The sequence below is a fragment of the Ambystoma mexicanum genome, chromosome 3q, assembly GCF_040938575.1.
Source record: "Ambystoma mexicanum isolate Mex_15411 chromosome 3q, UKY_AmexF1_1, whole genome shotgun sequence".
NCBI classification, from domain to species: domain Eukaryota; kingdom Metazoa; phylum Chordata; class Amphibia; order Caudata; family Ambystomatidae; genus Ambystoma; species Ambystoma mexicanum.
The window spans coordinates 1,127,408,622-1,127,421,753 of NC_090926.1; the positions used below are offsets into that span (position 1 = coordinate 1,127,408,622).

General features: G+C 47.1%; 1 protein-coding gene across 2 annotated transcripts in view; it reads left to right on the plus strand.

Annotated features, from left to right (window-relative positions):
• The first annotated feature begins 8,234 nt into the window (after positions 1 to 8,234).
• The window catches only part of MCOLN1 (mucolipin TRP cation channel 1), a 639,103-nt gene continuing 634,205 nt past the window's right edge, over positions 8,235 to 13,132 (plus strand). The window contains exon 1 of one of the 2 annotated variants that reach the window (XM_069603920.1): positions 8,235 to 8,522. In XM_069603920.1, the coding sequence (XP_069460021.1) occupies positions 8,462 to 8,522 (61 nt within the window). In that variant the 5' untranslated portion in view covers positions 8,235 to 8,461. Of the gene's footprint in view, positions 8,641 to 13,132 lie in introns of both variants that reach the window. The other variant, XM_069603921.1, reaches the window with a different exon arrangement.

Here is a 13,132-nt window from a genome sequence, read left to right on the forward strand (position 1 = left end):
AGTACCGACACCCGACCGGATTAGCTTTACTTGGCGTCACTATCTGTAACCCCTAGAGTAAATACTCTGTTAGGAAATGCCAGCCTGAAGCCTAGGAAATCTCAAATTGAATTCCGTAGTGGAAAAACACTAACCTGTTCGGGTGTCAATGGATCTGGAGCTGCAACGGTCGTCGGAAGGATCCCCCCGAAACTCCTGCTCCCCCCTGTACCAAATAATAAGAATTGGTAGGGGAGAACACGAATCCCAGGGAAACCCTCTGGGGAAAAAAACCCTGGATGACAGGAATCCTTCGTCTTGCTGAGGATGATAACTTGCTTCGGAAATGGTGGAACATGGGGTCCCTCGTTCCTTAGGTAGTAGCGTGAACAGGAGATCTATATTATGAGAGGCACAGGTGAGTGGGAGAAAGGAGACTGAGGAGATAGTACATGAAATGCAGGTATCAAGTCTGATACTAACATCGGGTCTGGAAACGTGACAACCTTGGGAATGTAACTTCTCCGGCCGTTTACGGGGGGAGAGTCCAACACAGAGGAATGTGACTGAAAAGGGAAGAATGGTAAGTCCGAATAGAAGGAAGAAGGGAGAACCTGTTCTAACCTAGGAATGCACTTACTTCTGCTAGGCGGACGGGTTGCCCTATACAGAGAGCAGAGCGATCGGCTTGGCTAGTCGGGACGAGGGAGTTCTCGAGGCTGCTGGAAGAAAGGGAAGGGAAAGGAGCGAAACAAGGGAACGTTAATACAGGACAGAAATTAGAGAAAGCAGTTGGACTTAGGTAGTTTCTATTCGCGAGCGAACTTACGGAGCACCACTAATAGTAGTAACGACGCATCGAACAGAGTTCCGGATTCCTTAAAAGGGGTCAGATGATCAGTCACGTGATCTTGATGACAACGTGCAACGACTAGACCGTTGACACTGGTTCTTCTTGTTTTCCCCGTTTCTCCTGGAAACAGAACCCCACACAGGGACCAATGACGCCGTAGTTGCCAACGGCGAAACAGTGTGACACTCCTGGCATCATTGAATCTTGAACTATCTGACTGTGTGATCCTTGACAACAGGAAACCTGTTCCACCTAACACTGGTGCCGGCCTATTGACTTTTATCTCTGGGTTAGAAAGTGTTCTGTGATTCTGTGTGCCTTGACAAAGGTATTGCTGATGATTTTTGCCCCCAACTCTCTTTTGGTAACTCAGGTGCTAATGTTAAATGTGGTTTTACCCCGGTAACATTTCTTCCCGCGGATACGTGTATCTTTATTAAGACCGAACTGTCATTACTGTCAAAAAGTGATCGCCTATGTAGTCCCGGTAACGTCTTTTGTTTCACAACAACGGTCCGAAAAATCATAAGGGACCTTGAGTTGTTTTCTCCAAAGTGAATTGGTTGTGTGTAGTGTATTTTACGTGTGGTTTTAATAGAGGTGAAGTGTTTTGCAAACAGATGGTCAAAAATAAAAGTACTTTTTACTTTTCAACCAAAAACCTTGAGTCAGTGTTTGCTCGAGTCCCAGTAATTGTGGTTCTTTGTGTAATCTTTACTACTGCTCATTTGCTCTTGAGATAAGCCTGAATGCTCCGCTACTGCTACCACTTTAACAGTGTAGTACAGGCTTGTACCAAAGGTGAACTTGTATTGCCACTTGTAGTCTTAATTGTGTGTAGTGGATCCTAAGGTCACTGCACAGGATTCTGCCTAACACTGGCCCCTAACCAACGGTGACGCAGAAAGGTTTATGGGGTTACTGAATAAAGTCATTTGCATCGCCAAGGAACGCAACCGTCCATGGCTAACCGCTGTATACCGATTCCTGAGAACTTACCGCCAGACCCTGCACTCATCGACCGGAATCAGCCCTGCAGCCCTCATGTTCGGTGTGCTGATTCAAGTGGAGCTCCCAGTACACCCACACTGGGTAGCCCCAGATCCGGACATCCCTCGTATAGAGGAGAAATGAGTCAGACGCAATGAACAGGAGAGCCGAACCCGACATGTCAGCCACCGGGAGTTGCAGCCGTGGAACACAGTGCTGGTGAAGAATCGGGCTCCACCCAAGAAGATGTCACTACATTTTGAATCCCGAACATGTACGGTGCGCAAAACAAACCACAGCATGATCACGCCCACCAAGGGAATGAAACCGTGACCAGGAACATATACCACTTCCGGAAAGTCCCAGCAGCAATGTGGGAAGAAAGACCGGGAAGCCCAAGGGAGGAGCCAAACTCACCTGACCGACCCGGGGCCCCCAGGCTGGTAGAGGAAGACGACACACTGCAGGCATCCCAAGAACCGACGCTCCCTATGGCCCATACCCCGTCAGCCTCCCCTCGGATGGAAGAAACTGAAAGAACTCATCCTCGCTACCATCTGAGGGAGAGGCTGCGACCGTCATCCCACCTCCAAGGGTATGTCATACAGGGTGTTTATCACTGATCAAGCACAACAGAGTTGCGCTCCTAAGAGACTAGAATGGACTGTGAAACATTTTAAAATGCTGTTTGTTGTTTATCGTTGTTGACTAAAGAGAAATAAAATTCTAAGTTTGGGAGGAAGGTGATGTCAGGTGTATCGCGGGAGACAGAGGTCACGTGCAGGGGGGTGGGGCCAGAAGAATAAAGGAATCACGGGAACTGCGCATCAAGCATCAGTCTGGGTTTATGCATCTAACACGCTAGTCCTGGTTTATTTCACCTGCGCTGCGTGTCACCGGCCTGCATGCCCCAATCGAGTCTCCTCACCACCGGATACCCGGACCGAACAACCACCTTTACAACCCACGACGGCCTTTTCTGCTACAAACACCTAAACTTGGCATCTCATCGGCGGCTGAGATCTTCCAGGAGGCCATAAGACAAGTCATCAGGCCGGTGCATGGGGCACTGAACTACGGTGCTGATATCCTTGTCTTTGGGAGGTCACATGAGGGGAACAACACCTCCCTACTTGCAATGTGTGCCGCCGTCCAAGGAGCGGGGTCTGACACTCAATATCGACAAGTGCTGATTCAGCAAAACCAAGCTAAAGTTCTTTGGGCACATCTTCTCCGCTGATGGCATGACGCCAGATCCTGACAAGGTCTCCACCATCTTCAACCTTCAAGAGACTGGCCAAGTAGCAGACGTGCGTTTGTTCCTGGGGATGGCAGGCTACTGCGCAAGATATATCCCACATTACGCCTCTATCACTGAGCTGCTACGAAGACTGCTGCAGAAGGACATCCCGTTCGCATGGTCGGCTGAATGTCAGAGGGCTTTTGACACCATAAAACAGGCCCTGGCAGAAACCTGGAGGCTTGCTTACTTTGACCCGGGCTGGCACACCAAAATCGTGGTGGATGCAAGCCTGGTGGTGCTAGGAGCCATACCAGCTCAGACGAATGGGATTGACGCTCACCCCAGGCACATTGTGGCCTATGCCAGCAGAGCATTGGCCCCGCCTGAGTCTGCCTACTCACAGGCTGAGAAGGAAAGCCTGGCAGCCATGTGGGCATGCAAGCACTTCCACAACTTTGTGATAGGGAAAAGGTCCACCCTCATCACTGACCACCAAGTGCTGTTGTCATTATTTGGAAACCCCAGAACCAAGATGCCTTCCAGGATTGAACGGTGGGGCATCAGGCTCCAAGAATATGACTTTGAAATCATCCGGAGGCCTGGGGGGGGGGGTTGGGAGAACAATCGGGCAGATTATCTCTTGAGACACCCAGCAAGCAAGCCCATGCCTAGACCCGGTGACACTGAGTATATCAACTATGTGATCTCAAACTCACTCCGACCGGCGGCTATCTCGCTTGAAATCGTCACTTCAGCCTCAGTGGCGGACCCCTCTATGGCCCTGGCGATCAGCCTGACAGAGAATAATAGGTCAACACACAAAGGGGAGTCCCCCAGATGAACCATTCAGGAACAAATTTGATGGCCCAGTCTCAATTTAAACTGGGTCCCATTCCGTAAATTGTATACATCACCTCACAGAGTGAAAAATACACAGTGTACCATATTTTTCATTTAATATGAAAGGATCATAGTTTTATTTCGTAGGCCATAGGTCCTACGTACACCAATCATAAAAAACACCACATACAGACATATATAAATGTGGAAAATGTGTAAATGCATCTATTAACAATTTCATGATATAATCATAAAAGCACAGGTGACACAGCAAAGATTGTATAAACCAGAGCAAGGCGGGCACACATTCTAACTTCCTGGCCCTATCTGGCTAACAAGTCACAGATATGCTCCGTATGGCAGTATCACCCAATTACAATGCTAAAACTAATTAGACATGGCGAATTAAATTACGCCTAACCAAAACACACACATCCCAGGTCTACGTCCATTATGGTGTTGTTGGGCCATATCACAGAGCTCGGTAGCATGGAGCGATGTACAGGACGTTTCGGCAGGGCATCAATTCTGCTGCCTTCGTCAGGACCCCAAGGGGAATGGAGTTCTGTGGATGTGATAAATAATCATATTACTGACCTATTCAGCCAAATGAAAAGGCCCCCAGCAGCCCAAAAGAAACAACTTGCAGCTATTGGAAAAGTGACTAATAACAACATAAAGAAGGAAAAGATATCCTCCACTTGTGAAAACACTGAACTACTGTGTATTAGAGGAAATCCACCCTTCACCAAGGTGGTAGCATCAATGTAGAAACAACCTCCACCAGAACAAATCATTCACTGTACCCTTCCCCGTCTATGGGCGAGGAGAGGGCAGAGAAAAAGAAAACGCTCCACAAGGAACGTAAAGTGGGGGAAAATAAAACACACTAGTATAAACCCCCTAGGAGACGAAATGAGGAACTGCTGTGTCCAGGTGTCCGCATGCCAAGTGTACCCAGTAGAGAATAATAGGTGGAAGGACTACCGCTGTTGTCATGCCACGACACAGGTGGTGGTTATGGAACCGCTGGGGCTATGGCCCGCCATAGCGTTTCCCGTCACGTTTTGTTTTTGCCGGTCTAGTCGTTGCACGCAGACGCAGCCGGGGGTACTTATTGCACCACTTCCGGGTTGCGGATGCGTTGCAACGCTTCCGGTTTCCTTTCCGTATTGTTGCTGTTCACTCCGCTGTGTTTTCCCCAGCCTAGTACTCTTGTTCCTCTGTCCGTGCTTTTTCTGCCCTTCCCTGTTCTATTCTTTCTCCGTTTGCCTTCGTTTCTTCTTGTCCATCCCGCCCTTCTTTTTGCTTAGCCTTCTGTAGCTGACTTCCCTATCCTTCTTTCCTTATAGCTCATCTTCCGCCTCTTTTCCTCCCTCCTTATTCTTTCCTCGTCCCTTGTTTCCTTTCTCCTCCTATCCTTACCAATTAGCTTCTTTTGGCTCCTTCCGGTCTTTCGCCCTTGCCTCTCTTTTTTCCTCCTGTCCTGCCCTTTCGAGTACCAGCCCTCGTCAAGACTTTGGATTGGTCTCCGCCTCGTCCTGTATTCTACTGCTCCCACGTGTACCAGTTCTCGGCCTGATTTATGGATTGATTTCTCTTTACGTTCTACTACCACTGTTTGCCTGAGCCACCAGTTTTCCGAGTTGCCTCAGCCTCACGTAGTGTACTACAAATCACCAGGGACCAATACTACCGTCACTCCTTGGATTGGGTGCCGCCTTGACCCGCGTTTGCCTCTAGAGCTGTCCCGCCTACTGAACCACTCCAGTTGGACACCGAGGTTTCTCAGGGTTTTTTTGTGCCTTTGGGCTTTTTCCCCTTCTCGACGCTCCCGGGGGTTTGCCCTTTGTCACCCCTGCAGGTGGCACAGTGGCATCCTTCCGTGGTCGTCCTTATCTCCTCAAAAAAAAGGAGAGACCCAGAAGAAAAGAAAAGAAGGTTTCCAGGAAGAAGGAGGAAGGTGAGGAGCTAGGGGAGGGTGGTGATTCGGAGTCTACTCTTTCAGACGAGGATATCACTGATCCCAGTGACAGTTGTGCTGTGTTGAACCATCCGGGGGTGTGCAGAGATGAACTGGAAAGACTGGCAAAGTATACACGGAGTTGGCTGTAAAGGACAATACAATACTGCTAAGAGGGTGCAGACATGTCATCCCAGCGACCCTCCGGTGTGAAGTGATCAAGACAGCCCATGAGGGTCACAGAGGCGCAGACAACAAAAAAAGACAGTTCAGATGCCATGTGTGGTTTCCGTTTCTGGACGCAATGGTTGACCGGTGGGTGAGTAACTGCATAGCATGCCAATACACAGCCAGGGCCGAGGCCCTGATATTAATCCATCCAATGCAGATCCCTGAACACCCCTGGGAGAAGGTAGCCGTGGATTTCTATGGTCCCCTTGAATCAGGAGAATACATGCTACTCTTCATAGATGAACACTCAATGTTTCCAATAGTGAAGAAGTCAACATCCACGGTGTTTGCCCAGGTGGTAGTGATCTTCAATGAGGTCATAAGCGAATGGGGAATCTCGGGCACCATCAAGTCCGGCAATGGTCCGCCATTCAGTAGACATGAGTTTGCGACCTTTCCGAAGCACATGGGTTTCATCCACCAGAATATCACACCTTGCTGGCCGCAAGCCAATGGAATGGCTGAGAGGTTTATGGTCTCAATTAAGAAAACCATACAAAGAGCTTGCATCGAAGGGTGCTGGCCCCCACCAAGCGCTCTGTTGACTGCAGCAGGACTACCGCAATACACCGATTGAGGCCACCAATAAGACCACTGCGGAGTTGATGATGAAGTATCTAGTTCGCACCCGCATTGTGAGACACCCGATAAGTCAGCCGGAAGCAGACCATGAAGTTATCAGAAGAGGCACTGAGCGGAAAGAAAGAACTTGGGTTTAAACTGGTGAAATAAGAGGAGCCAGACCAAAAGAGTTTCATGTAGGGATGAAGTGTTGGTGCAGCAAGCCATGTCCAGAAAGACGGACTCTCAATTTGCTCCGATCCCCTTTTAGGTCACTGCAATAAAAGGGACTATGGTGACAGCTGTGAATTCTGAAAAAGAGATAACAAGGAACAGTTTGTTGTTCAAGCATGCTGTTAAGAGAGAGGATAAAAGGCCTCTGCCTCCGGATCCCGATCCAGAACCTTGTGAATCCAGGGATGACCTGTGGATCCCTCCGGGTCCGTCCCGTTGCCACTTGGCAGAGTCGACAGACAGTCCAGGGTTGGACCCCAAGTGGTGACACCACTACCCAGCCACAACGAACCATCAGGAAGCCGCTTCGCCTGGTCGATGAATGTTGCAGGGAAGCAAGGACATTTGTCTGGGGGTGTTGTTAGAGGGCCCTGTCTCTTTAAGATAGAGACAGGGTCACGTGGGGTATGGTGCAGGAGTGGGGAGGAGGAAAGGAAAGAAGTCAGTATCTAGTTGAATTGGGAATAAAGAAGTGGTGTCCTGATTCGCTGGTGTCACGTCCTTATGTCTAAAGGCTACAACAGCCATAACAGGGAATTTTCCCATTGGATTGAATTGAGGTTAGCAATATTTTAGGAAGAAGATAGTCAAAATTAGCAACATTTTTGATGAAAAACTGGAGAGTCTCCAGCCCAAACCGGGGGGTTTGGTATGTATGTTACTCTTAAAATTCGTAACAGCACAGAGGAGGGCCAAGTTTGGTTCCAAATGTTGCTGGCTGTATAGAACGTGAGGGATTACATAGCTATTTTATCCACAAGCATGACATCCAGGGCTGACAAGTTTTTATTGAAGTGTTCGCCTCTAGTTCTTTATTGGACCTCTGTGATTGGAAGTCGGGTATTCTAACTGTGAGGAACTGGATTATGTGATGTCCTACTTTTATGTCCCTAGTTATTGTTATTGTCACAAGTTCATGTTTTGATCCAGTAAATGTGGGCGGACTGTTTTTGAGAGTGGAAGATTGCGCAATCGTTTTGAAAGTTACTAGAGCGCAGTACAAAAAGAGCAAAGAGATTATGATTGTTTAACTAATTATATTTAAAAAGTGTACTATCTGACCTAATTATTTATATGTGTATCGAGTCTATTTATATTTATACAGAAATAATGTTCATTCATTTTAATCCATTTTAAAATTTCTAGGGGTAAAACGCACACATTTTCCCGAAAGTATTAGATAATCTGCAACTTTTTAAATGATTTGTTCGGTGGCTAGCTCACATCTGTAAATTCCAAGATGGCAGCTAGATTAGCTGGAGCTGTGTCGGACCGTGATTGGGGACTAGATGTGGGAGGAGCTAGGAGATGGGGGCGGGCCAGGGAGCGTAGGAGCGAGAGATGCCCCGCCCCAGAGACCTGGCAGAGTAGTCGCAGCAGCACTGAGAAGAAAATCCAAAGTGCTTCAGCAGCGGGGGTTGGAGTGAGGCATACGGGCAGGCACTGAAGCAAACTGACACAAGCTGGAGCATTGAAACATTGCGTCACTCACAAGAGCCGACACTGGACCGTCCGCTGTGATATTGACAGACCCCCCCCCCTCCCAAGGCAGCCCTGGAGCACAGCCATGGCATCAGTTGCCCCAGTGAAGAGGAGTCGCAGCCTTGGGTACAGCCCTGGGGGCACCGGTGAGAGCAGCTGATTCTGCGAATGGCGAGAGCTTCAACCAGGGGCAAAGCAATGGCGGAGATATCAGTGCTGAAAGGGGAGAAAGATGCGGCGGGCACAGAGTTTAGACGGGGGCAGGTGGGTGATAGAGCCGAGGGTAAGCTATAAGGGGACAATAAGGTGAGCGCAGTGGCGAGAAAGGGTGACGTTACAGGAAACTGTGTAGGAGAATTGGAGCATGGTTCAGGAAATATAACGTGTCCATTCGAGGACAGTGAGATGGAAGGCAGTCGTGATTGGAAAATAGTGGTGGAGGAGACATAGGCGTCAGGTGAGGGTGTTTCAAAGGGTCTGATGGAGCGTTGTTGGGAAATTGGGGGCGGGGAGTAGACAAATTCCTCATGGGAGCTAAGATCAAAGAATAAGGACTGAAACGGTGAAGGGGCACAGTTGTGAGGGTGAAGGGTGTAAGATAAGTGTAGAAATGGCCATGAGCCCCCGATACACTCACAGACCCTGCAGTCATGCTGAAGCAGTGATATTGGCCAATACCAATCGAGCCACATCGGATGCTTCATTGTTTGTGTGAGGCAGAAAGATGGAAAGGTCGCTCCGGTGGCAGTGTGTTGCTGGGGTCAGGGTGCAGCCCGTGAGCACTTGTTTGATTCCTTGTGAAGGGCACTTGGAGTATAGTGCGATTTCTCTTGTTTAGGCATACTAAACCATTGATCGTGTTCTTTGTAGTGCTTGCAAGTCAGAGGTAGGGGAGTTGCTAATTTGCTTCCCAGTCGTAGTGGCGCCCGCAACATCACCATGTCTTCGGAATTGCCATTGTATCATCATGCGCATTCAGATGACCAGTAAAACAGTTAATTGCTACAGCCTGCAATTTATAATCCACCATTTTTTGTTGTTGAAAATATCACACAATTAATTCGTGATGCACTTTCTCATGGCCCTTTAAATTGAACTTGTCTTTCTAATCTATCCCTTTCATTTGCGGAATGTCATTGTCACGTGCTTTGATGGTTGGGTGCTGCTGCACTTTTGGTTTCCTCTTTCATGCCGATACTTCTGGCTAAATTGTGAACAGTGAAACCAGTACTCCAATCTTGGCTCTTGGTTGACGCATAGTGTAATCCTTAGTGCATTTATTTATCACTGCCTTATGAAATTAATCTTTTTTTTAACACGTTAATTACCAGAGAACAGTCTCTAATCGGGGGACCAGGATTCAAACGAGTGCTGCTCTTGCTTCCAAGACAAACACGTTGCCCCTGAGCTAGCCTCCCGGCCTCATAATGTGTAACTGCCAAAATTGGGCTCCCCAGCAGTGAATCGGTGCCGTAGAGAATGGTTTAGTGTAAGCTGATTTCTGGCTTTCAAACGGAAAAGTGAAGCCAGTTATTTTTCACAACGGTTAATGGCAAAAGTTTTGTAAATATATATTTTGATTCTTGGCTGCTAGAAATGTTCTTTCGACAGATGGCCGCACTAATGGGTTGCTTTCCTTTTTCTTGACTCTTCTCAGCGACTTAACTTCCACACTTGGTACCTTACCTGAAGTATTAGAAAATCTATATTTTTAACGCTCCCTGTAAATCCTATGGTCTATTTTGTGTGCAATTGCTTCATAAAATTCACCATTTCAACCTGTTATTTAAAAGGAATTCATTTTGTTGTGGAGGGTTAATGATTCCCATGGCAATAAATAAATCCAAACTCAAATGTTTCCGATCTCCTAGGTGCCTCAACCGTATTTTTTTTTCTTTGTGATACGTGTGAGGGGGCCTTTCTACTTTGGCCAGGCTCCCTTTGTTGCTACTGCTTGAGTAAATGGCATTCATTGTAATTGTTTATTTGTAAAGCTCTTATACACTGTACACCAGTGAAGTGCTTCAAAGCGGGATGGGTACAAGGGAATACAGAGTCATTCTTAGACCTTGAGCTGGCAAAAAAGACTAGCAAACTAGGCCTGATGGCCTTACTACTTACTAGTGCAAGACAAGAAGGGGGGAGGAGAGGGAGAAGAACATACAAACCTTAAACTGCAGTACTAGGCCAACGACGTTTCAGATAGTGCGTGACAGAGAGTGAGGTGATGGGAGACGGACATACAGAAACAAAAAATGACTGTACTATGCCTGGTGAGCTTGGCCTAGTACATTCTAGGTAATGTAAGTGCGCAGACAGGAAGTGAAGGGAGGGGGAATGGAACAAGTTCGGCCAGTCCAGCACGGCACTGGCTTAAGTGTAGAGAGGTTACCCTTCTCAAGTGCAGTAGTGGTGAACGGAGGCCTGGGGCCAAGTGCGAGGACTGGTGGTTGAGCCTGAGACCTGTGTGCCTCTGGAGGTGCACCAGGCGACCAGTCAGCAAACGGAACGGAATTAGGGAGAAGGGAAGTAGGCAAGAATAGAGAGGTGGTTAACAAGGGAGAGGGAGAGAGAAGAAGGTCTTGAGGAGTTTCCGGAATTTAAGGAGATTAGGCTTATATGCCTAGACTTTGTTCCTTGCTCTCTCATTCGTTTAGCCTCTTGTTGCATTGTGCAACCATTGACCCTTTCTTGTCCTTTCGAGGTTCTCAGTCTTTATGGCCAAAGTCCCTTCTGTGCTACTTTGATTTCCATTCTGTTGCAGGGTGGTCTAATAAAATTAATGGTAGGCCAATTTATTAGTATGGCTTCTCCTGTTCAATAAAAGTTACTTTCGCTGACTCCACCTTGACACTAAATTCCTCAGCATGTCTTCTGCTGCAGGTAGGCATTAGATTGAATTTGATTATCGAAGTGTCTTTCAATCTTTTGTTACATTGCATTACAATCCACAATGTCTCTTGCTCCATAGTAAGATTGTTTCACAACCTTAGCTGACGGCTTTAGAAAATATTTCACTTCCCAAAATGCATCCGTTTATCACACTTTACTCTTGGTCTTTTGTAAGAGTTGGTCTTTACAAACAATGAATGGGGGATATTGCATAAGGCTGTTTCCTAACGTGCATCAGTCTTGTTTATAGCCAGATTCTTGCTTTCTGATAAGACTTGATTTCACTGACGACTTAGTAACTCTTTGTGAATAAATGACTTCTTCCCAGCAGTTTTACAAGGATGATTAGTGGCTAAACCAGCTACTCAGCCCTCACACTTCTACAAAACATGAGGGATCCCGATCATGCAGGTGAAACCGGGTTTATCCCTCCTTCACTTCGCCAGATATTTACTTTGTCATACCATTTGTCAGAATCTTCACAATGTGAAGATAGTAATGGATAGCGTAAGGTTAGGTTTGGAGCAAAGGGGCAGCAGGGGGATGAATATGGAGTACAAACGAAAGGATTGCTGGGGTACATTTCTGGTGAGGTAATTGTGACAAAATAAGTGATGGTGAAGTGAATGCTAGCAGAGTAAAGACGTATATCTCAAACGGGCTACATATAAGGGCTATTTCTCCTTTGCCTTACATGGGCAGAAGGAAGGCATCACTCTCATGAGGGGTGTGTAGTTGAGACAGAAGCTCAACTCAAACAGCAAAGTACAACATTCCAAAATAAAATGTGTCCAATCAAAGTTCTCTAAAAATATATATACTTGAATCAAACTCGCCATATGCAAAAATAACTAAATGGAATACACTACAAAACCCATCCTGTGGAAAGAGCACAGAATATGCCAGAAATGCACAGCTGCAGCACTTTTGGTAATGCAATTTTGGTGCAATACAATCAACTGGCACATGTTCCTCAAACGTATATGTTCTTGTGCTTAAAATGCTTTTAGAGGTGACCCAACAAGTCTCTAGGGCCTAAAGATGGCAAGCTGAACCAGGGTGGAAGTTGACAGTCATTATAATGTCTTTTCTACTTTTCTTGGTGACTTGACCATGTCGAACCATGCTTTTTGGTGTGTGGTAAGGGGTTGCAATCTGGCTTGAATGCAGCAGTCACATTGTTCATACGGGGAGCAGCTGTTGAGCCAGGAGACAGCTAAAGTTGGCTGCGGATCGTGAGGATCACCAGGATTGGTTTGTCAGCGAAGATGCTAGTAACTGTATGCGTAGTTCGAGTTGAGCGCTTCAATGTTTCGTACACGGGTCACAGTTTCATGAGGCCCCCATGGTCGGTTAGACTGTCAATTTGGATCAGTGACGAAGAGGCTGGCGGATTGAACACCACGTTTGCAGCAATGAGTTTCTAGGTCGAACTGGGGCAATGGCACGCTCTACTTTTATGATGCAGTGGCGAACTTGTCCAAATGTGCTGCACATCGGCTCAAAGATCAAACGAGTGCCAAAGACAACTCTGGAAGGTCCTGTGATTTTGAAACACGTCTTTAAGCGGTTTGTTGAAAACATAAGGGCCCTGGCTTTTCTGACTCTCTAGTTGCTGTGACTTCTTCCCCTATTTCTACTCTTCTTTCTTCTCCTTCTGGAGCTGGCAGAGAGGCAGGACTAGTTTCTAGAAGCAGTTCACCACCCATGTGCCCCAGGGATAGTTAGGAGTAGAACTTGCCTCTTCTTTGGACATTCAATCTTCACCACACTCGCACCTCGGAAAGTAAACTTCCCCTAAAAGAGGTCCATGTGAATTCCACCTGGTCCAAAAAGCAATCATAGAAGGAATGAAGGTATGGTA